At 37.4% G+C, this 24,959-nt stretch overlaps 1 protein-coding gene and 1 long non-coding RNA gene across 2 annotated transcripts; both read left to right on the top strand.

The window, feature by feature from the left end:
• On the top strand, nt 1-2,710 carry LOC114473047 (neuropeptide FF receptor 2-like). Its single transcript, XM_028462436.1, has 3 exons — nt 1-328; nt 1,639-1,738; nt 1,822-2,710. The coding sequence occupies exons 1-3, from the start codon at nt 1-3 to the stop codon at nt 2,708-2,710; spliced, it is 1,317 nt and encodes a 438-aa protein (XP_028318237.1).
• An 8,676-nt stretch (nt 2,711-11,386) lies between these two features.
• Nucleotides 11,387-22,846, top strand: LOC114473063 (uncharacterized). Its single transcript, XR_003675214.1, has 2 exons — nt 11,387-11,626; nt 22,814-22,846. It is a non-coding gene; the product is annotated as an uncharacterized LOC114473063 (long non-coding RNA).
• Nucleotides 22,847-24,959: the final 2,113 nt, after the last annotated feature.

The following is a 24,959-nucleotide window of genomic DNA, read 5'->3' as shown; positions in this document are numbered from 1 at the left end:
ATGACCCAGAATCTGGTTTCCAACTCCACTTGGGAGATATCGGCCCCTCCCAACTCGTCTGAACTGCAGGGAAAGTCCTCGGCCTTCCAGAACATCACCTACGTGGACTTCTACCTCCATAAACCTCCAGTGGCTGCAGTCTTCACCATCTCATACCTGCTCATCTTCCTCATGAGCATGCTGGGAAATGGAGTTGTTTGCTTCATCGTGCTGCGTAGCAGGAACATGCGCACCGTCACCAACCTGTTCATCCTCAACCTGGCCATCAGCGACCTGCTGGTGGGCATCTTCTGCATGCCGACCACGCTGGTGGACAACATCATAACGGGTATGAAAGAATCTATCAGATCAGACGAGCTTTGCTTAATGTCCATGTGTTGACAGTTTGTGGTCGACAGACATAAAGAAAATGTGAAAAAACACAAGAGTGCTGCAGGAAAACAGAAAGTATGCTTCGATATAGATCTACAAACATAGAACCATAGATCTACTTTAATATTCACATGAAAAGATTTGCTCATCTAAATTATAACTCTGGCAATTTAGACTCTAACGTACTGAAGTATCCACAACAGGACCTTGTTCCTGCTAGGCTAACATGCTAACCGCTACACCACCAGGCTGTTAATGCTAATGCTAATGCTATCTTACACCTGTGACAATCATTAGAAACATTTTGTAAAACACTATCTTAGACATTGAAAAACAATGACTGGTTTCTACTTTTACTTTTATTATGTCACACGTCAGAGAAAACCCTCAAATTTAAAATCAATGCTTGTCCCGAACCAATGGGAAGGAAACCAAATAATAAATCATAAAGCCTCACTTACACAAAGGAGGAGATATTTTCTTATACATATCTGTCGTCATTGGTGGAATTAAAATAATTCACATCTTGGTTCGTAATTTACTGATATTTATTTATGAAATTTGACTCCGTTACGTCCGGTAGCCTAAATAGGATAGTTAATAATGGGGGTGTGAAATATCTGACAAGCCTCGCTGATAGTTAAATTCTTCTGGTCCATATCTGGCCCAGTGGGCCCACACCTGGCTTGTTCCTCCGGTCGACAAACCCTATGGAATGATGGTACGCTCTACTTCTGTTTGCCAAAACCTGGCCATAATCAAGCCATGTCAATGTCAGACCAAATAGATATAGTACCTTATATATGGGCCACATTAGGCTCACATCTAGATTAGTCAATGCTAACTTGCCATAATTCAGCCAAAACTGGCCCAAGTATGTTAGAGATAAAAGATAACTCGTCTACATTTGTGGCATCATACGTGCGCCACAATGGGCCACTGTGATATTTGGCACTTGGCGGAGGTTTGCTCTCTCTGAGTATTTTTACAATTTTACCTCACTTTGTGATACAGCAAGAACTATTGTAATTTGTTGGGTTCTTATCTGTTACTTACATTTACAGTTAGGATGCCATTTGTACTGGAATACTTTATTTCTGATGACCTGAATAGGAAGTGCATTGTTATTTCTAATACTTTCTGATAATCATTTAGATTTTTCTTTTTATAATTTTGGAGCATAAATTTCCTATTAATAGACTTGTTATCTTATTCATTCATTTATTAATTTATTTTCAAAAGCCTGTTTTTCCTCCTTTGTACCAGGATGGCCTTTTGGCTCAGTGCTGTGTAAACTGAGTGGGATGGTTCAGGGCATTTCTGTCTCAGCGTCCGTCTTCACTCTTGTAGCTATAGCTGTGGACAGGTGAGCATTAAAATATCATCTTTAGATGTTTTCAGTCACATCTTGGCATTTGGTTTTTTTTTGAATCCATGTGTTTGTTTCAGGTTCCGATGCATCGTCTATCCGTTCAAACAGAAACTGACCATCGGCACCTCTAAGCTGATCATCGTCATCATTTGGGTGCTGGCTGTGTCCATCATGTGTCCCTCGGGGGTCATGCTGCAGGTCACCAAAGAGCACAGCGTCCAAATCGTCCTTAACAACAGCACCCGACCATTCTACTGGTGTCGAGAAGATTGGCCCAATCAGGAAATGAGGAAGATCTACACGACTGTCCTCTTCGCCAACATCTACCTGGCTCCTCTCAGCCTCATCGTCATCATGTACGCCAGGATCGGAGTCACCCTCTGTAAGACCCCCATCCCCCCTGGACGAGGCAGCGGATCTGGATATGGAAGAAGCAGTGGGAACAGCAAAGTGACCATGGAGAGCCGTCAAACCATCACCAGGAAGAAGAAGCGCGTGATAACGATGCTCCTCATCGTAGCATTGCTCTTCATTGTCTCGTGGCTTCCCCTGTGGAGCCTGATGATGCTGAGCGATTACGCTAGTCTGACCGAACGCCAGTATCACATCATCAACATCTACGTGTACCCATTGGCCCACTGGCTGGCCTTCTTCAACAGCAGCATCAACCCTATCATCTACGGCTTCTTCAACGAGAACTTTCGTCGAGGTTTTCAGGCGGCTTTTAAATTCCAGCTGTGTTCCGCCGGCATCACTCGGCAGAGGAGCTACTCCCATCGGATCCGAGGGATCGCCGTGCTCCCCGTTCAGCCTGCGGGTCCAAGCAGATCGAACTCCAGGGTTGGAGCCGTGTTTGTAGGGAATGGGTTGTGTCAACGCAAGACAGTTCAAAGCTCCACGCCCAAACATGTGACCAAACACGAGGAGTTGATCCTGAACAACCTGCAAAAGGTTTCCCAGATTTAGACTTTAGGTTGTGATGACACAGTATGACAGTCTTTACTATAAGACGAGCAAAAACAACATGAAAAATATAATTGGCATCGATGAAAACTTTACACACTTTTCTTGTCTGGAAAAAAAAAACCTCAATGTTTTGATTGGGAGGTCAAAAATTGAAAGTAACAAAAGTCAGTTTATCCCCATTGATCCCAAAGGTCCTCCATCGTTGTGGTAGAAAGGGTTGATTCTTCAGTGAAGAGGACCGCATTCCAACGTGCTTGAGTCCAGTGAGAGTGACGTCGGTTCCACTATTGCCGATTCTGGTGACAAACTGGTGTAAGAACGTTTAAAACTACCAGAACGTGGAATTGTCAGTCAGTAGCATGCAGTCTTGGGTGTACGGTACTGGATCTGATACGTGGCTGGTGTCTCTCAGATGTCTCTGCTACAGTTTGTGTTGCTGTGCGGAAACGGGTCTTGAAGGTGCTGGAAGACAATGTGACGATCATCGTCAGCAGTCGCTTCTCATTATCGTTCAGGATGTGCACGATCGTCCACGGAGTTGGTTTCTTGCCGTCCAAACACGTGACCAAACATGGGGAGCTGATCCTGAAGAATCTGGAAAAGGTTTCCCAAATTTATACTTTAGATTGTGACAACACAGTGTGACAGTCTTCACTTTAGGACGAGCAAAAACAACATGAGAAATACACTTGGCATCAATGAAAACTTTACACTGAATTTTTTTGTCTGGAGAAAAAAACCCTCAAAAGTAACAAAAGTAAATTTGTCCCAAAATGATCCCAAAGGTGCCCCATTGTTGTGGTAGAGGCAAAACCTCGATTCGTCAGTGAAGAGGACCTCATTCAGTTAGAGTGACGTCAGGTTCACTCTTGCCGATTTTGGTGACGAACTAGTGTAAGAACGTTTAAAACTACCAGAACTCGGGATCGTAGGTCAGTAGTCTTCTGCATACTAGACTGGATCTGATACGTGGCTGGTGTCTCTCAGGTGTCTCTGATGCAGTTTATTTTGGCGTACGGAACCAGTCTTGAAGGTGCTACAAAACAATGTGACAATCATCGTAAGCAGTTGTTACTTGTTCTTGTTCAGAATGCGCACGATTGTATATATATATATATATATATATATATATATATATAAACTCTTCCTCACCCACCACGGGTGGTCTTTTTTTTCCTTCAAGCTCGGGTCTTCTACCAGAGGCCTGGGAGCTTGAGGGTTCTGCTCAATATCTTTGCTGTTCCTATGGCGCTCCATGTATGCTTTCCCTGCCAGCATCTTACACCCTGCATGCAGTTATGTGCTGGATTGTCTCAGGGGCCTCTTTGCACAGTCTACACCTGGGGTCTTGTCTGGTGTGATAGATCTGGGCCTCTATTGCTCTGGGGCTCAAGGCCTGCTCCTGTGCAGCCATGATGAGTGCCTCTGTGCTGTCTTTCAGTCCAGCTCTGTCTAGCCATTGGTACGATTTCCTGATATCCGCCACTTCAGTTATGTTTCGGTGGTACATCCCATGTAGGGGCTTGTCCTCCCATGACGGAACATCCGGCACCTCATCTTCTGTTCCCCATTCTCTGTGACATTCACTGAGCACGTCATCTGTTGGAGCCTTGTCCTTGATGTACTTAAGGATCTTGGATGTTTCATCCTGGATAGTGGCTCTCACGCTCACTAGTCTTCTGCCTCCTTCCTTACAGCTAGCGTACAGTCTCAGGGTGCTGGATTTGGGGTGGAACCCTCCGTGCATAGTTAGGAGCTTTTCGTGTCTTAACATCTGTGGTCTGTATCTCTTCCTTTGGCCAGCTTATTATTCCTGCAGGGTATCTGATTACTGGCAGGGCGTAGCTGTTTATTGCCCGGGACTTGTTCTTGCCATCGAGCTGGCTTCTTAGGACATGCCTTACTCATTGGAGGTATTTGGCCGTAGCTGCTTTCCTTGTCACCTCTTCGAGGTTGCCATTTGCTTGTGGGATTCCAAGGTACTTGTAACTGTCCTCAATGTCTGCTATTGTTCCTTCTGGGAGTGAGACCCCTTCTGTGTGGACTACCTTCCCTCTCTTAGTCACCATCCGACCACAGTTCTCTAGTCCGAATGACGTCCCATTGTCTGCGCTGTAGAGCCGGGTGGTATGGATCAGTGAGTCTATGTCTCGCTCATTCTTAGCGTACAGCTTGACGTCATCCATGTAGAGGAGGTGACTGATGGGGGCCCAGTTCCTGAGTCAGTATCCATTGTTGATTATTTGACTGAGGGGGTTCAGGCTTATACAGAACAGCAATGGGGAAAAATACATACGAAGCAAAAGTGTAAAGTTTTCACTGATGCAGAGTATGAAGCAGGGGTTCCCGAGTCTGGTCCTGGAGAGCTCCTGTCCTGCGTGTTTTAGATGCTACAATGGTCCCCCACCACTGATTGGAAAGGCCTGATCAATGTCAGGCTTTCTTTAGAGCTTCATGGTGACATAATCATTATATTCAGAAGTCTGAAACATGCAGGACAGCGCCTCTCGAGGACTGAACTTCAGCACCACTGCCTTTGTATAAAGTCAATGTACGTGTGTTTTAACTCAGAGTAACCCTAGTGATCGTGGTATGTGTGCCAAACTTGACTTATAATGTACATAATGAGCCAATGATCTAATAATAATCAGCCTTTGGCATGACAGTTATTAAAGTCCTCAGATGATTTGTTGTAACCCTAGAAACGATAGAGACCGAGAAACCACAGCGTCTCCTTTTCAGGCGTCAACAATTCAAAAGCACATGGAATGACACTCGGCAACGCAGGAATTGCTGAGTGCTTTACAGAAATCTAATTTTATTCATAGAAAGGCCACGGTTAGAGCACTGCATGTTTGTTATTATGAGCTAAAAAACTAATTAAAAGACAACCCAAGCTTTTTAAAAGAATAACATAAGACAAACTATCGACTTTTAAAAACCTGATTGTGGACGTGTTAATGAAACACAAACAAGATAAATTATACAAAAATGAACGTAATTTAAAAAGTAGGAACAATGAGTTTAAACTGGCAAATAAAGGGCATGACAAATTGTGAATGTGGTTAAATTGGCAAAAAATAAGCATGAAATATGGTGAAAAGAGGTTAAAAGTGACAATAATGGGTCATCATATGTTAGATTGGGTGGAAAAGTGGTGGAAAGGGTTTATAAATGCTGAACGTGTCTGGAAAGTGGAAAAAATGTGCAGAAAAGACATTAAAAGGAGCAAAACTATGGCAAGAAAATGTGATGAAATTAGATTAAAATATGGTGAGTTTGGTGTAGTTGCAGAAAAAGGGTAAAAATAAACAAAAATGGGCTAAAGTTGTTCAAAAAAATATTCTTAGTGTCTTGAAGACATCTGGCGACACCTCCCAGTGTCTTGCAAAACCAAACAGGGTTCTGACCCCAAAACCACATACCCAATTAAAATAAATTGATTTGATAGTTTGATTCATAAAATTGACATTTTTGTAAGTGTATCCTTTTTCCTTTTTTTTCAGTAACTCAACTACATGTGAAAAAATACATTAATTATGTTCCCATTTTCAATTGTATTTATTTATTTATTGATCATTTTTTACTTTTACCAGAACTAGAAACCAAAATATTATCTTCATACAGCTTTGTATTATTTGATGTATATTACAAGTGCTTTGGGTGCATTTGACAGATAATAGTGATTGTAATTGTATGTTTATTAATTGTTTGTTTTGTGCCTGAGTCAAAGAAACGCGTCATTAAATTCATCAGAACCCCAACAAAATGTTTTCATCTTATTATATTATGTTTTATACAAGTGTTGCACAAAACAAAACAAAAAACAGCTTTGTATGATGCACTAAATGTTGTGTGTTGTGTGTGTGTTCCTCATGTAAGTGTCCAATAAGATGCCTGTTTACATATATGATCAATTGTAATTAAATGCTCATGTGAATGTGAATTAAAAGTGTCAGATGTGTGTTTGAATCCTGGTTTTTCCAAGAGAAGTTTGCATGTTCGCTTTGAGAGAGTGGGACGTTATCAGCATTTGAGTTGATTGACAATATTCCTTTTACAAAAACAGTCTGATAGATCAGGGGTTCTCAACCCTGAGGTCAGAACCCCATTTGGGGTCGCCAGATGTAAATTCATAGTCTTCTTGTATGTTTTGAAAATCCTTATGTGTATTTGTGTTGTCATTTTGTGTGTTTTTCTGTTATTTTTGCGTAAACTTGTGTGTTTTTGGAGAAAATGTGTGTTTTTTTGTTGTCACTTTGTGCAGTTTTTAAAATTACGAATGTTTTTGGAGTCATTTTGTGTGTCACTGTTGTTATTTTGTGTTTTTCGGTTTGTTCTTGTGTGTTTTTGTCGTCATCATTTTGTATGTTTTTGTTGTTGTTTTGTGTTTTTGGAGGCGTTTTGTGCATTAATTTTGGGGGCCACACAAAATAACGCAGAGGGCTGCATGTGGCCCCCGGGCCGCCAGTTGCCTATGTCTGCTGTAGACAATTGATTCATGCAGCAAACTCACTAAATATGATTAAATTATGGGGTTCGATCAGATTGTCAAAATCACTCATTGTTTAAAATCTTCTTTCATATTTGTGTTTTTATGGAAAACAAGGACCACAAATACTTCCCTGAAATGTTGTATCGCTCATTTCTCAACAGATCAAGATATAGAATAAAAGTGGAGGAAACATTTCCATAAGAACAGCATGAGTTGTAATCAGCTGAAATTACAGGTGATTATAGAGACCACACCAATTACCATCTATTAAATGTGTCTCTATAGGGTTATGATGAGGATTACTGTCACCTTTAACACTCACCAATCCTCCACAGCCATTAGTGTGTCCGTCTCCTGCTATATCTCTATATCTCCTGAGCCCTTCCATTATAGGTTTTACGTGTCATTTTATGGAAGGTTTTCATCAAGAAGATAAATGCGTCTCTTTATTTCCCAGAGCTGTTGGATTTGAGGAGCCATGAGGCCTTTTATCCTTCCTGCACCAAGACTGTTATTTAATCTCCAATCATCAGTGATCAGCTTTTGATTTGGAATCATATAAAAACAAAAATGCAAATATCTCACACAGTGGATTATTTTTTGATAAGTTCATGGTAAATCAGCACATTTGGCTGGTCTTATCATAATAAAACAAGAATAAGAACATTTCAGTCTAAATAAATGCTTAGAGTTAAGTTTTTGAGCTTGTATTATCACCTCATGCAAATGCAACTGTAAAAAACTCAAGTAAAGCAGAAATAAATGTGTGCTATGAGTTTGTCACACCACAGAAACATGTGTCATTGACCACTGAGCCGAATTTGAAAGATGAAAACAATCGATAAGTATATAAAATTAGGTCTCAAAATCATGGAAAGCAAGCACTTCTCTCTGCTCTGAGACGCTGGGGGCGTGTCATTTAGAGGCTCTGGAACCACGCCCACGCACGAGAAGGGCCCGCCTCCATTGTGTACTGTCTATGAGAGTGAGCAGTGTGACAGTTGCTCCAGCGTCGATAGTATTTCCCCTATTGGGTGTCCAAAAGTGCTCGAATCAGGCCAAACGAGTTGTCAGTCCGAATAACTGCATCTCTCTCGGGTAGAGTCAGAACTGCGCCCGCTAGAGGCAAAACACACATTCGCGGTGCAAAAAAAAAAACTCATTTAACACTAGAAGTCCCAGGGATTTCTATATCCCCCCAGAAGTCCCAGAGCAGGGTCAAATGAACTCTAGGACCAATCTGACGACTCTGATGGCTACAATTTGCATCTATTCATTTGTAAATGAATCACCTGAGAAATCAGCAGGGGGGAGAGCCTGACTCTAACAATGGAAGTCTGGAATTTTAGGGGGAAGTGCCCTGGAAGCTAAAGTCACAATGCCCCGTTTATTAACTCGTTCTGCTTGATGCTGGGGGAGAACAAACACAGACTACAAACATTGAAAGAAACAGAGTCACTTGAGGGCAAAAAAACATCAGATTTAATGTGTAGTGTAAATGGGGCCTGAGACAAATCCAGTAAGGACATTGTTACTGAGCACTTCAAGAACCTGGGTGTGCCTCTCAACAATAAACTGTATAATAAGGGCCATAGTGTAAAATTATATATATATTTTTTTTATTATCACAATCCCTTCACAACCTGGTCAAGACACTGATGTGCATCAGAATTTATGAACTTTGATGAAATCATAGCATGTTCAGAATGTGTTCAGAGTATGTTCACAGGTTGGGGTGGGGTAGGGAGGAGCTGGGATCATTTCCATACCTATAGGAATAGCCTATTTTCATGCAGCCTTTTGTGCTGTGGGGAATAAATAGCTGACTGCTTCCACCACACAGTCATTAAAAATAAATAATTTTTGTGTTCTTTTTGAATGAAGCTTGTGTTGGAAAGTTGACATTTAAAAATAAAAAAAAGTAACCAGAAAAATTGTAGATGTTATACAAAAAATGACAAAATCAGGAAAAAAGGTTGCTGTGTCATAGAGGGTTAAAGCCTCCACCTTATGAGAATTTTAAATATATATTTCTTACATAGTCCATAAACACATGTAAAAAAAACCAAAAAGAGTTAAAATATCAATGCAACTGTATATAACTATATATTAACTGAAATTCTTCCTGAACCCAGGATGCAGGGCCCCTCCTGTGGTGCGACACTTACTGCCTCATTGACATAACAAAAGCAGCTGAGGACAGGTGTTAGCTCAAATCCTTTGGGTCGAATGACCCCTCTCTGGGTTTTATAGGTAAAAAGTTCATTTGACACCTCTGTGGGACTTCTAGTGTTAATGGGAAATGTGGCACCAGTGGATGTGTTTTATCCCCCCAAGTCCCAATATGTGGTTTGTTTTTGGCTAGGGGCCGAATTGTGCTCGCTGGAGGCCTTAGAGTTTTGGTGTGCTTCAGCAGCGGGGTCGGGTTAATGCTAATGATGGCTCTGTTACGTAACGCAGCTGTGATTTCTGACATACCCATTAAATCCTGAACACAGAAATTTGAAACACAGTTTGTTAAACCTAGTTCCACTATTACATTATAAATGATTAAATGGCTTTTACATGTTTTAAGGAAAACATTTATGACCTATTTAATGTGTTTAGAAAAGAATGGATGAATTTGCTTTACACAGACTTGAAAAATGTTACTTACCAGACTGTTTACATCCTAAACCCAGTTTATGATGGAAAAGAAGCTGCTTGGAGTAATTTTCAATCAAAAAAACCCCACTTAGAATTATTATAAGTTGCAGTACACTATATATCCACCAGGGGGAAAATAATTAACGCCCTTTGGAGACTTGATCTTTATAGATTTGTGTCTTTATTATTAAATTAAAAAATAATAATAATAATAATAAATATTTTCAAATCAAAGAAAAAAAGTGTTCAAAAAATGGAATTGCCTTAAGTTGTGGAGGGAGGAAATAAGGAAATAAGACACACCTGAGTGGAAACAGGAGGACAGAGAAGGACTACTAACTACATAATAAAAGAAGTCAAAGGCCACAGACAGTGGTGGCTACAGTAAATACTGAGTTAGTTTAAAAATCTACCCACTAGCGCCCCTTAGTGGCCTGAAACAGTAAATGTAACATTAGATCTTACACATTAACAAATGCTGAAATTATGTGTGTTAATTATGACTCATTCTTCCTGAATATCCAGTTTCTGTTCCATTTAAACTCTTTCAGGCCACAATAACAACCAACAGGTCAGTATGAAGTACCTCATTAACTACACACGTCTGTCACTAGAGATAAGCTTATATTACCAGTTTTTTGGTGAACTTCGGTTGTGGTTGAATAAACTGTCACTGTTGAGACGTTAGGTGTCACTGGAAATTAGAAAAACTGAATTCTGAGTTCTGCAATATTTTCAACGAACTCATGATTTGAAGATTTATTTCCCTGTTCATTACCATGGTGATTGTAAAGTTGCACATACTAAAACACATGTGAGTTTGTTAAAGTTAATTTTGACCAGAGTTACAGCAATATTTGTGACATTTACTTTTCTTGTAAAAAATATAATGTTAAATATTAAATCTAAATGTCATGGGTAAAACTAAATGTTTTGCTAATATGCAAATTCACCGGAAGTACAAAAAAGTTAATTGACACAAATGATTTACATTTTACATTGATAAAGATTTACATTTTACATTTAGATTTAATATTTAGCATTTATATTTAAAATTTAGATCTATATTTAATAGTTAATATTTATATTGAACATTTTGATTGAATATTTACATTTACATTTAGCATTTGGATTTAATATTTTATATTATATTTAACATTTAGATTTAATATTTACATTTAACATTTAGATTTAAGTAGTAAATACACGCCTATAAACTGAATGTAATAACACGTGAGCTTTAGCTTCCACTGCTTTATGTATCTTTTTTTAAATTTAATATGCATCTTGGAAAAAACTCAATGTTTTTGCCTATTTAAGTATAATATGTAAATAGATAAATATAATATAATTAATTCAATAATAAATGCTTCTTTATTCTTAGGATTTGTGCTTCTTGACATTGCGTTTATATCATATAATATAGCATGCATGATAATATAATAGGTATTACTGCCCTCTGATTGGCTGCTCATCAGTCCACTAGGTGTGTCTAATAAAGTGGCTGTGCTGTCTTCACTGTGTCCTGTGCTCCCTCCACCAGCCACAGAAGGCGCTGTTGAGTCCGGCCCAGGCTCCCTTTGACCGGGGAACAGCGGGGCGAGCCGCAGCAGCGCCGGCTGGAGGTGGAGTCTGAAGGCGGGGAGGGAGAAGAAAGGGACGGAGACACAGAGAGACACTGGGGGGAGGACAGCGGATGATTTTCACCTTTAAAGTTTCCACTTTACAGCGGGCCAAACACCATGATAACGCCATACTTCCTGGAAAATTTCTGGGTAAGTGTCTGTGTTTTATTATTCCTCCGTGTTCCCCTCACTGCTGTTCCCACCGTGTCAGGCCGGGATAGGGCTTTGTTTACACCGCAGTGGACCGTCCCAGGGACCCGGTTGAGGGCCCTGGTTCGCCTCCAGCTGTGGCCGGTAACGGAGCTTCTTGGTCGGCTAATAATCCTCCGGCTCCGGGTGTCAGGGCCTCCGTGAAGCCACCGAACTTGAACGTTTCGAGACCCCGCCTCCTCCGGCAGCTGATTGGCTGCCTCGCAACTCCTGGGAACGTTTACGGTGCATTCCATTGGCTGTCTGAGCTGGCAGTCACAGTTGTTGACCGTATGCGTCATTTTTCTACCGTAACGAAGTTTCAGGAGAACTCCGATATTTATGAGCTTAAAATGACCCTCTACGAGTTTCTAACCTTTTTAAAGTCTGTGTTTATCAGCTTGTGGTGAACTTTTCTCCATTGTCAGTTTGTGCTTTGTGAGCTATTGTCTGCCTTTAATGACCAAAGGTCATCTGTCTGGGTCCGAATTTGACGTGGCTGTGTGAAAACAGGTTGGCAAGTGAAAGCTACATTTAATAATATATCTCAGACATCTATGGGTTCGCCGATTGCTAACATTTAGCAACAAAGCACCTTAAAAAATGTACGTGAAATATTTTTGTCACTTTTGACCAGATTTACAGCAATATTTTACATTTCTTGTAAAAATGTAAACATTATATGGAAGCCCGTTTCCGCCACTAAAAAAAATTAAAAATCACCAACGAAAGTCATAATTATGAGATAGAAAGTCATAATTATGAGGAAGAAAGTCATAATTATGAGTTAGTAAATGTTAAATGTAAATCAATGAGCTTTTATTTTGGTACTTCCGGTGAATTCTATATTAGCTAAATATTTAGTTTTACCCATAACACTTAGATATAATATTTAGAATTAGCATTTACCATTATTTGAATTTTATTTATTTATTATACTATCACATTTACATATATATTTCACATATATTGCTCAAAATTAACCTAAAAAAACACACGTTTTTTTTAAACATGCTTTGTTGCTAAATGTTGCTGTTTATTTTAGCATGTGCATTGAAACTTTATAATCTGCGCCCCATAGACAACCAACGTGTTGCCATTATTAATATATAATATTGCTTTATAACTATAAGCGTTAGTTATAAAGTGAAGCGACAGGTATCTGCAGTGTTGGAGCCATTTGTTAAGTATTGTCATATGTCCATTAGGGCTGGGTGATATGATTGTTTTTTATATATTTTTTAATCAAAATGGCAATATATACAATATAAATCTTCATAATTTTAATTCAAATAAAGTCTTACAAAAAATCAATTCAGGGTTAAATTTCCTGATGCAGAATGCCTCACAGGCACATTTATTAACAAACAGCTGCACAATATGTTCCACTTTTGCCTTAATCTCCTGTAAGAGACAGCACGTGTGAGTGAGTTATGTAGTGTGACTTGTTTAGATAAAGGTCCGTGTTAGAACGCACTCAGAATTCCATCTAACTGAGCTTTACATGTAATCGGCAACTCTTAAAACAAGAATTTTAATACAAAATAAGCTATAAAATAAAAAAAATGTATCAATATAGGTGATATTGTAATTTTTTATATCGCCAAAATTGAAAACTCAGTACATCTTGAAACTCGATATATTGCCCAGCCTGAGTGTCTGCTTACTTTGCCTACTTCAATCTGATTAGATATGGCATATTCAGTTAATAATGTCAATAATTTGCCATTCTTCAATTTCTTGACCCCATAAAATCACCAAATGTATGGCTAATTTAAAATAAATAAATAAAAACACAAGCAAGGCAATTCTTGGGAATTTTGCAACAAAAATGGTAAGCCACTGTAAATATTTCACAATTCTAGTGAAATTGCATAATTTCATGATTAAATTGCAAGGTTACCTCATTCTTGCTAAAGTTGAAGTGATTATGAGTACAATTACCATTTGTATTAAATATAGTTAATAATTAATTATGGTTCCTAGAAAACAAAACAAATACAACCTGATTTATCATCTTTAATGGTGAATACATGATTACTAATATGGCTGCAAAGTGGAGGAACATTTTCAGTACATTTTCACGGGAACTTAAGCTTCAAAAACAAAATAATAAGAATTTTATGTGAAATATATTTACCAAAAACTGGGAGTAATTTAAATAACTATCAACAATATCACTTCCTTCTACCAAATGTACAAAATAAAGTGCAATATATTGAGATGTTGAACTGGTTTCTATTTCCTGTGATGAATAAATCCAGTTCTCCATTAACACATTTTGTATATAGATCACTTCCTTATCCAGCTGAGCTCTCACAGGACAAATATATATAAACTAAATGTCAAAAACAGACATTTAATTATTTTTTAATCTAAGAGCAGGAAGAGAGGAGCAGCTCAGAGACGTTCTCCATCCATTCCTCAATCTATCCTTTGTCCTCAGTGATGGCAGAGATGGACTGTTTAACATGCACAACACACACACACACACACACACACACACACACACACACGCTTTAGGCGTTGCATCCAATTCATCTCTGAGGCGGTTTTAAAAAGTTATATATATGTATATTTTTTTCTCTTTTTCTTCTTTTTTTCCTTTCTTTTTTCTCTTCCTTCTCTCTTCCTCTGCTTTTCCTTCTTCTTTCCTCTCTTATCTTTTCTTTCTCTTTTTCTCATTTTTTTCTTCATTATTTTTCGACAGCTATTCTTGTTTTATTATTGCATTTTTTCTTTTCTTCTTTTTTCTCTTCCTTCTCTTCTTTCCTTTTTCTATTTCCTCTGTTATCTTTTCTCTCCTTTTTCCCTTCCCTCTTTCTCCTTTTCTCTTTCCTTTCGCTCTCTTTTCCACTTTTCTTCCCTTCATTTTCCTTTTTACAACAGCTATATGTTTAATTATTGCATTTTTTTCTTCTCTTTTTTCTATTTTCTTTCCTTTTTTTTCTTTCTATTTTCACTTTCTTTTAAATCTTTTTCTCTTCCCTTTTCTTTTTTTTAAATTTAAAAAAAAATTAATTTTCTCTCTCTTTTATCATTTTCTAATTTGGTTATTTTCTTTTTTTTTTTACGACAGGTAGGCATGTTTTATTATTGCATTTCTTTCTTCTTTTTTTCTTCTTTTTGCTCTCCTTATTCTTTTCTTTCCTCTTTTTTCCTTTTTTTTGTTTTCTCTTACTTATCTTTTCTCTTTCTTCTTTTCTTTTTCTTTTCTTTTCTCTCTTTTTTGGTTTTATTTTCTTTACGACAGCTATGCAAGTTTAATCATTGCAGTGAAATAAATACAGAATGAAACGTTCTATTTGTGTTGCTCTAACACACTTTGATCATATTTATTTATCTGTTGGTTTTAATCTGGTGTGAACAACATCTTGCATCAGGTGAATAAACAGGTTCTGGAGGAACGTGAACCCATGATGAATAGTTTAGACTGAAGTGTTTTTGAACTGTAACACACTGCAATGCTTCCGTTTACCAAATCTCTGGTCACTGCTCTCGTTTCCCTTTCTGTGTGCGTGTGTACGTGCGTGCGTGTGTGTGTGTGGCAAATGAATGAGCAGCAGATTGTTGTCCTATAGCTGTTGTTTCTGATATTTCAGAGTTTTCTAGTTCAGCTCCAGGCGAACTCGTCATGGGAAAATAAGAAATAAGATGGCAGCGATACGCAAACAATGTTGACACAGCCTCAGGGAAAGCCTTCTCCCTATTGTACGTGTGTGTGTGTGTTTGTGTGTTTAATATTTTCTCACGTACTCAATGTCAAGGGAACAATGTTAGATCATTGTTTTCTGAATTGTTTACAACTTTTCTATGATATAACACTTTAAACCTGGAATTGGTGTTGTGAAAACATCACCAGTTTTAAGACTTCCTCATTAGTTGTGTGTCTGCAAGATCATCACAAATCATACAGTACCAGCTGCCTGTGTTGAACTGTGCAGTAACTAGGGATGTAACGAGTCACTCAACTCCCGATACGATTCGATTCACGATACTGGGTTCACAATTTGTTTTACAAAAAGGGACTGTCGACAAATGATGATTGAAAAATATTCCTTTATTTTTTTCGGGAAAAAAAACTAGAAATACTCTTCTATTTTTCATTGTCAAAAACTATTCAAAACAATGCAAATTAACTAAAAATAAATCTTGAATTAAATAAATAAAGGAATAATACAAATGAAGAAGAAGTCTATTTATTTAAATTCTGGTTCTATAGTAAACAATGCAAAACTGCTTAATAGTTAATTTTCTTTGTAAAAGTGCAACTGGAAATGTATTTTGTGCCTTAACAATTGGACTTAAAAAAAAAACCAGTCTGCACTGTATTTACGTCAGATATTTGTTTGGACCAGCAGAGGGCGCCGGTAACCGAGTGGTCGGTTGGGATGCAGGTATTCTGTGCAGTGAAGAAGAGATGCTATGCTTGCAGACAGAGCTAATAGAAAAACGTGACTTTTACAGATATTCATGTAATATTACAGATATTCTTTCGGTGCTAAAGGGGCAAGGAATCATTTATGAACATGTTGAAGAGTAGAAGGCGGCCAGAAAGAAAGTAGTAGCAGATTCCGCCCGCCGCCTCAGCATCTGGACAAGAGAAGAATAAATATATATAGAGCACCCTCTGCTGTTTAAAAAAAGTACTGCGATTAAATTTTCAGAGAATCGATGTGAACCGTTATACCTATGAATCGATTTTTAACTGCCTTACGATTAATCGTTACATTCCTAGAAGTAACTAAACCGTGTCATTATTCTAGTGTTACTATAGGCTGACGTTTGCTGCTCATCGCTCTGATGGTATTTGATTCGTACAATTTGTCCTTGTGGAGTTAGTTGTAATCGTTTTAGTTCTGGGACTTTAATGCGTTAATCATGATTAATTAATAAATAAAAACATAACACAAAAAAAACCCCTGCAATTAATCACTTTTTCTCTCTCGATGAAACAGCCTTTAGAGCAACACAAATATAATGTTGAATTGTATTTATTTCATTGCAATAATAAAACATGCATAGCTGTCATTAAAAAAAAAAAAGAAATAATGAAAAAAGTATAAGAGAAAGAGGGAAGGGAGAAGATGGGATGTCTCAGGGCTATGCAATGGCACTCCAGGGGGAACTTTAGAGAGAGTGGAAAATAACAAATTAAACCAATTAAAATATGACAAACACACAGAATGCCAAAAAAACATCTCATGCTTTATGGTGAATAAAATCAAAAACCTGCTGTTAAAAATGTTTTTTTCTCTCGTTATTTAAGTATCAAGTGTAAAACAACAACACACACACACACACACACACACACACACACACACACACACACACACACACACACACACTGGTTTCTTGGTATAACAGAGTGAATTCCAGCCCTGTGTTCGACAGACGTTTTGTGATAAACTGTGGCTTTGTTTCTTTTCCTCTAAAGTGTTTATTTTAGATTAAAGATGGCAGTGTTGACTCAGGTCAGCCATGTTTGTTCTGTTCAAACACATAATAGAGGTTTAAAATAAGCATGTGGTGTGTTTTGTACATATGGAGATTAAATAAAAAAGAAAGAAAACTGTGAAATCCCGTTTTGATGCTGCTATGCCTCAGTGTATTTATTAGATAATGTTCACAGTTTGAAACTATTTATTACGAGACCAAATGCAAGCGTTCTCCTCTTTTGTTGATGGTCAATAATTATAAACTAAGTACGAGGGAAATGTGCGTTTCACCATTAATTCTTGTTGCCATGTTGAAGGATTGTGTTCACACTCATAAAAAGACGATTTTTCAGCCTTTAATCCTCCAAAGATAAAAACTAATATTAGGATTTTTCATAATTTTTCTTAAGTCCTTTAAAGCATGGGTTCTCAACCTTGGGGTCAGGACTCCATTTTGGGGTTGCAAGACAGGAGGGGGGTCGCCAGAAGCCTTCAAGGAACCAAGAATATTTCTGAACAATTTTCAGCCCATTTTTGCTATTTTTTATCTTTTTTTTGCAACTACACCAAACTCACCATATTTAAACCTATTTCATCACTTTTTCTTGCCATATTTTTGCTCCTTTTAATATATTTTTGCTATATTATTCCATTTCTGACACTTCTACATCACATTTCATGCTTTTTTCTGCACATTTTTTCCACTTTCAAGACATGTTCAGCACTTATAAACCCTTTCCACCACTTTTCCACTTAATGTCACATATGTTGACCAATTTTTGTCACTTTTAACCTCTTTTCACCATATTTCGTAGTTATTTTTCAACCACATTCACGTGCCCATTATTTACCCATTTAAACTAATGGTTCCTACTTTTTAAATGTTTCCTCCCAGGTTCAAATATTTAGACCCACCTTAATTACACAAAACCTAGAGCTGCACTGGAAAGTTCAGACTCGGACTTTGTTTCATCAATGACGTTACAATTCGTACCTTGATAAATAAGTCTTTTGTATTTCTGCTGAAAATATGGATATAGAGTTCCATATACCTACTGTATTACTACTAACTAGCAGAATATCTAAATATGAGTTTAAATATTCCTAAAGCGTGATTTTTTTTTTGCTACATGTTTATTTTTATGGTCCGTCCCACAGTTGATGCTTATGAAAAGTCAAAAACGCCCAGAACTCGTTTCCTGTCTTTGTTGGTGCTTTTTTTTCCTCTCTATTGTGTTTATTGATATCACATTAGCAGTGAATGGCTGTTCTTCCTGTTGGATACGCAGCAACAGTCTGGAGTGTTTTCACTCTCTTTCATCACTTCCTGGTTTTGTAGACTTGATTATTGCGTTATTGCCAACGTCTCTTCCAGCTCAGACTGTGCTGTGTTGGCGTTACGTTCGTTCCTCTGAGCTTCTTCTCGTTTACAGACTGCTGTGTAATTATAAAAGTGAATGTTGTTGTGACAGGAAGCACATCTCAGTGTCTGCTCTGTGGTGTCAAATGTAGGCCAGTTATTTACGTGTGTTTGCTCTGTCAATACGCTCTGTTTAGGGGAAGAGCTGTGTTTATTTATTTATTTACACAAAACAATAACCTGTAGTCTTTCACCTTTCAAAATTAAACTGCAGATTTCAAGCTACTTTTCAAATGTTCTATTTATCTGAGTAATATCTATTGTTATCCTGGAAGTGTATTATTATTTGGGCCATAGTATATAGTCATCTTAAAGATGGAAATCCTTGTTTTAATCAGAAATAAATGGGTTAAAAGTGACCAAAAATGCTGGAAAAGGTGGTGAAATGAGATTTTAAAAACAACAGAAATTGGTTAAAAGTTCTGAATTAGAGTGGACAAAAACAGAGAGAAAACGTGGTAAAAAGGGCTCAAAGGTTCGATATTGGCTTAAAAGAGGCAGAAAATAGGGAAGGGGGTAATGCAATTTTAAAAAGTAGGAACAATTAGTTTAAAACTGGCAGATCATAAGCATGACAAATCGTGAATGTGGCAAAAATAAGTATGAAATCAGAATCAGAAAGGTTTTTATTCACCAAGTACAGTTTAAACAGCACAAGGAATTTAGCTTAAACAAAAACAAACCAGAAACAATATTAATGTAAATATGAAGGATAGGGATAAATAAAGGAAATTTGTGAAATGCTTAAAAGTGACAAGAATTGGTCAACATATGTGACATTAGGTGGAAAAAGAGGTGGAAAGGGTTTATAAGTGCAGAAAATGTCTTGAAAGTGGAGAAATTTGTAGAAAATGCATTGAAAATGTGATGTCAGAAGTGTCAGAAATGTGAGTAATGCAGCAAAAATTGCATATAAAAGGAACAAAAATATGTCAAGAAAAAGTGATGAAATGGGTAAAATATGGAAAGTTTTGGTGTAGTTACAGAAAATGGTTTAAAATTAAAAAATACGCTCAAAAGTCTTAGTTTGTTGAAGGCATTGGCGACTCCAAGGTTGAGAATCCCTGGTCTACTGTATACTATAAGTATGATTAGGATGATGAGCGTTCCCATTAAGTATACTTCAAAGTTTCCCAAGATGCATCAAAAAACCCCCAAAAACCAGGACCATTTTTCATTACCCTCGCAATGCATCATGGGACGATTGAGTATGATTAGTTTTGCCCAACGTGTATACTTAAAAAATGTCCCCATAAAGTATACATCCTGTATTTCTGACTTTACTCATTCACATAAGACTCTATTCTCCCATGTGCGTAAGTCCAAAAAGCCGCACAGCAACGCTTGTTTTTGGCTGCGTGCTATTTCTCCCTGTACTTAAGTCAATCGCTGCGTGGCCTCATCCCAGTTACGCTCTCTGGGTGGAGCAGCTCTGAATGTGGGCGTTATCTAAATCTGGCCTTACGCGCATTCTCCCGTCTGCTTAGTCCTTTTCCTCTTACGTTCTTCTAAACCTGGAATAAGTGCAGCGCCCTGATAAGGTGAAACATTATATTGCATAGAAATATGGACTTAGTTCCATTTTAAGGCACACAAGACTCGTGTGCTGTGCAGCTGCTCTGTGATCACCGAGTGTTGCCACAGCTGCTGCTGCTTCATTCATTAAAACAGACGCAGACTTCTGTCCCACGTTGGCCACAGAGAAGTCCAACTATTTTCATACTATGTCCAACGTAAAGCCACAGTTTGCTACACTACAGAATAAATAATAAGTGAAACAAGCTGTTATCGCCCTGTCCAGGGTGTTCCCCCGCCCAGTGCCCTATGAGAGCCGGAGATTGGCACCGGCTGACCCCCGCGACCCTGATTAAATGGGAATAAGCGGGTATGAAGATGGCTGGATGGATGAAACTGTCATATATGGAGGGTGGTGAAATGTGTGTGGATAAGTAATGTATGGATGGTTACGTCTCACATCCAGCACGCTGATCATTCTGAATGCAGGAATGTAAGGAGTTAATAAAATTCAGGCTTTAACTGTGGCTCGGGGGTAGAAATATGTCCGATTCTAACAGCAGTAATCTGATCAAAACCTGTTACATTGTTTATCAACAAATAAGTTTCAAAATAAAAGGGCGCTTCATAATTCTCACGGATTTCAATGACATTTACAAGCGTTGGGAAAACTCCATGTTCCGGGATTTGTAGACAGCCCAAACAAATGACATCACCGCCTCCTTTCCATCAGACCTCCTCCATTGATTGACTTCTGCGCGGTGGGTGTCAGCGGCCGAGACGGGAGAATACGAGCTGGAGAGAAGTGCGTAACTGCTGGTGCAAAAAAGCGCTTAAGTCAAGACAGGAGAATAGACCCCATATTAATTTAGATTTCAGATTTAGTATGAGTAGTACGTTAGGATGACATTTACAGTCAACAACTATGAATACTTTGGGGACCTCAGAAGATCTCAGGAACCACTGTTTTTCCAAAGCTGTGGGGAGATGTAGGAGATGGCAGTGGAGGTGTCGTGATGTCGAGCTGGAGGAGGTCTCTAAGGTCCTGGGGGAGTGGGGGGGCGGGGTTCTAGGTTTTCTAGGTCGGGAGGATCAGTTAGTGGTCGATGCTGAGCAAGTGTGAATGGATTGCGAGTGGTGCATATTGCGTTTTACTATTATTTTTATCATGATTAAGTCAGTATTTAAGTGGTTCCCAAACTTAAAAACATTTATGAATTTATTTCCCAACATAATGAGTAATTCTATCTTATTTCAGACACACTGTTTCCACAAAATGTTTTTTTCCACCTATTGTCATTAAAACTCAATGGAAACACTATTAAACTAGGGCTGGGCAATATGGACCAAAACTCACATCTGCATATTTTTTCTCAAAATGGCGACATACAAAATAAATTTCTATATTTTTAACTCAAGAAATAAAGACAGTTCTTGGTTAAATTTGCTGATGCAAAATGCAACACAGGCTCATTTATTGACAAACAGCTGCATAATATGTTCCACTTTTGTTTTTTCTCCTCTAAGGGACAGCACGTGTGAGTGAGTTCTGTAGTGTTGATGTTTAGATGAAGGTCTCAATTAGGACCACTCAGAAATCAATCAAACTGTGCTTTACATGATGTTCTGAGAAGTAACGAAAGCAGCGACTCCTAAAATGAGTATTTTAATACAAAATAAGCTATAAAATATAAATACATCATTAAAGGTGATGATGTTATTTTCAATATCGCCGAAATAGAAAACTCTATCGTTTGATCTAAAGTGGGCTACAGATTCCATGTGGGAAAATTAGTAATTTAAACATTATTGTGCCCTAGTTTGAACTTCTATGTATAATAAAATACAAAAATATGTAATAAACTGAGAGTATCCAAGCAATGAGTGACAGATATCAGTTCCAACAGGTTCTTCACTTTACATTTTCTAGATTTTTTCACCAATTTCTATTTAATTACAGGAAATATTGCGTACTAATTTGAGAAAAATTGAGGGATTTTCTAAGAATCTTTAGTCTTTTCAACTGTTTAACATTAAAAATGACTGCAATCATGTGTTATAAGCACCGGGAAAACTGTGAGCACCTGTAAATATTGTTTAGATTCATTTACACAATGATTCATGTTTTCTCTGTCATTTTACTTTGTCCCTCGGCCATTTTGGATGCTCTCAAGGGTTGGATTTGGCCCCTGGGCCATAAGTTTGACACATGTTTTAAACCAACAACCTGTTTAAAGACATTTTTCCACTGATTAGCATAAATATGGTAAACTGGATCAACACATCTCTAGTAACAGGTTCTGTGTCACAGGCTTTTAAGAGAGCTGCAATTAAACCTCGCCTTAAAAAATGTGCCTGTCATCGTGTCTGCATCACATGAGTAAGTAGAAAAAAAACTGCTGTGTGTTTATAAACGTTAAATAAAACCTCCACCATACATTTGTCTTCTTCCATCAATAATTCACACTTTCATTTGAAACCTCTGTGAAACTGGACTCTCTCTCTCTTAGTGGCACGGTCACACACACACACACACACACACACACACAGTCCGAGGCTCGTAGCTTTAGTCGTTTCATTTCAAACTCTGAGGTGTAACTTAGTAAAGATGAGTATGATTGATCAGAAGCTGCTGCAGATGCAGCGTAATGCTATGCTAACCGTGAGACTGCTGCTAGAAAACGTCCTCATGGTATTGAACATCACGCTGATTGTTTACTTGAGTATTTTCTTCACGACTGATTTTTTTAATATATTTTTTTCATTATTTTCCAGGGGGAAAAGAACAATGGCTTTGACGTGCTGTACCACAACATGAAACATGGCCAAATATCCACCAAGGAGCTGACGGACTTCATCAGAGAAAGGTGAGAGAGGTTTATCACTACGTCACTAATTAACCAGTAGCACAGTGTGTACCTGACTAACGACCGCTCTGAACACCTTTCTGCTTTTCATGCTATTCAAAGGTTTTTTTTTCTCACTGAACACATTCAGATCCTGTCATTTGCTCATAATAATAATAGCTCCATAACATACCAGGTTCATATTACATAAAATACAGTATTTTATAATTTTATTTATTAAGTATTCCAAAAACTTATGTATACTCTGTGTTTATTGTAGCTTATTTCCACCAGTAAAAAACCAAACAAAAAACTAGAAAAAGTAACATGATAATAATGAAAAATAATAATAGTAATAACTAAAAAAAAATGACTTCTATCTCATAATTATGACTTACTTTTTTATTTATTTTTATTTTTATTTAAAAAGTTTAAAAAAAATAACTTAAATAAATGAAATAATAATTATTATGACTTACTATCTTATGGCCTATTTCTGCCAATAAAAAAACAAACAAAAAACTAGAAAAAGTAACATAATAATAATAATGAAACATTCTTAAGTCATAATTGAGATACTACCTCATGAGATAGTATCTAATAATTATGACTTAGCATCTTATTATCTCATACTAATTAATATTATTATTATTAGGGATGTAACGATTCACTCAACTCCCGATACGATTTGATTCACGATACTGGGTTCACGATACGATTCTCTCACGATTTATTTTACAAAATGGGACTCTAGGCAAAAAATTTTTTTGGGAAAAAAACTAGAAAATACTGTACTATTTTTCTTTTATTTTTTATTGTCAAAAGAATTCTTTGATAAACAATTCAAAACAATGCAATTTAACTAAAAATAAATCTTGAATGAAATAAATAAAGGAATAATACAAATGAAAATGAAGCCTATTAATTTAAATTCTGGTTCTATAATAAACAATGCAAAACTGCATAATAGTTCTTTTTCTTTTAAAAGTGCAACTGAAAATGTATTTTGTGCCTTAACAATTGGACTTTAAAAAAAAACAAACCGTGATTACACTGATTTACGTCATATTTGTTTGGACCAGCAGAGGGCGCTGGTAACACAGTGGTCGGTTGGCATGCAGATATCTTGCAGTGAAGAAGAGAAGCTATGCTAGCAGAGAGAGCTAATAGAAAAACGTGACTTTACAGATATTACAGATTTTCTTTCGGTGCTTAAGGGGTAATGAATCATTTATTAACATATTTAAGAGTAGAAGGCAGCCAGAAGAAAGTATTAGCAGACTCCGCCCCCGCCGCCTACACTTGTGGATACCAATTTTCAGAAAATCGATATCAACCGGGATACCTATGAATCGATTTTTAACTGCCTTACGATTAATCGTTACATCCCTAATTATTATATATTTACTAATTCTAGTTTGTTTTTTTTACTGATGGAAAATGGAATAACTCTGAAGTCACAACTATGAGATAGTATCTTATAAATATGAGATAGTTGCTCATAATTATGACTTAAATATTATGTATTTTATTTACTTTTCAAATAAATTATACTGGCTATAAAATAATTAAATCATTTGTTTTTTCTTTCATTAATTACATTTATTTCCTATGAATTCTAGAACTGATGAATTTAAAGGAAATAGAACTAGTGGAACTCTTATTACAGACAGCACGTGTGAGTAAGCAAAACTTGTTATTTTATGATAAAAGTCTCTGTGTATGTTGAATTTCCTTATATATCACAGTCTGATATCCTTAATGAGTATTAAATCTTTTTTAAATATAGTTTTCTGTCTTCTATCTCCCACATTTTTATTTTGTATAAATCAACACAACAAACTAAATGAACTTTAATGCACCACTGTGTGGTTTTCTAGGCTGCTCTGCTGCCTGATTCTTAGTGCGTTACTGGAACTTAACACAGGACTCTGAGGAATGTGTTCAATCACTTTTTACTGCCTGCTGAGGGAATGTAGGCCCAGTGTTGTTACCTGGCTGTTACCATGGAAACATTCCCTTTGGTGACGTAGCCCTAAGAGATAAATAATGGGCTGATTTGTGTGCTCTGTGAT

Source organism: Gouania willdenowi, chromosome 12, assembly GCF_900634775.1.
Source record: "Gouania willdenowi chromosome 12, fGouWil2.1, whole genome shotgun sequence".
NCBI lineage: Eukaryota > Metazoa > Chordata > Actinopteri > Blenniiformes > Gobiesocidae > Gouania > Gouania willdenowi.
Note: the sequence above shows the minus strand (reverse complement) of the source record. Positions and strands in the feature narration are given on the sequence as shown.

Excerpts from the sequence above, each read along its gene's own strand:
- LOC114473047 (XM_028462436.1), top strand. The coding sequence starts at position 1 with ATGACCCAGAATCTGGTTTCCAACTCCACTTGGGAGATATCGGCCCCT. Across the intron at positions 329-1,638 it reads GGTGGACAACATCATAACGG|GATGGCCTTTTGGCTCAGTG; the intron begins GTATGAAAGAAT and ends CCTTTGTACCAG. Across the intron at positions 1,739-1,821 it reads GTAGCTATAGCTGTGGACAG|GTTCCGATGCATCGTCTATC; the intron begins GTGAGCATTAAA and ends TGTTTGTTTCAG.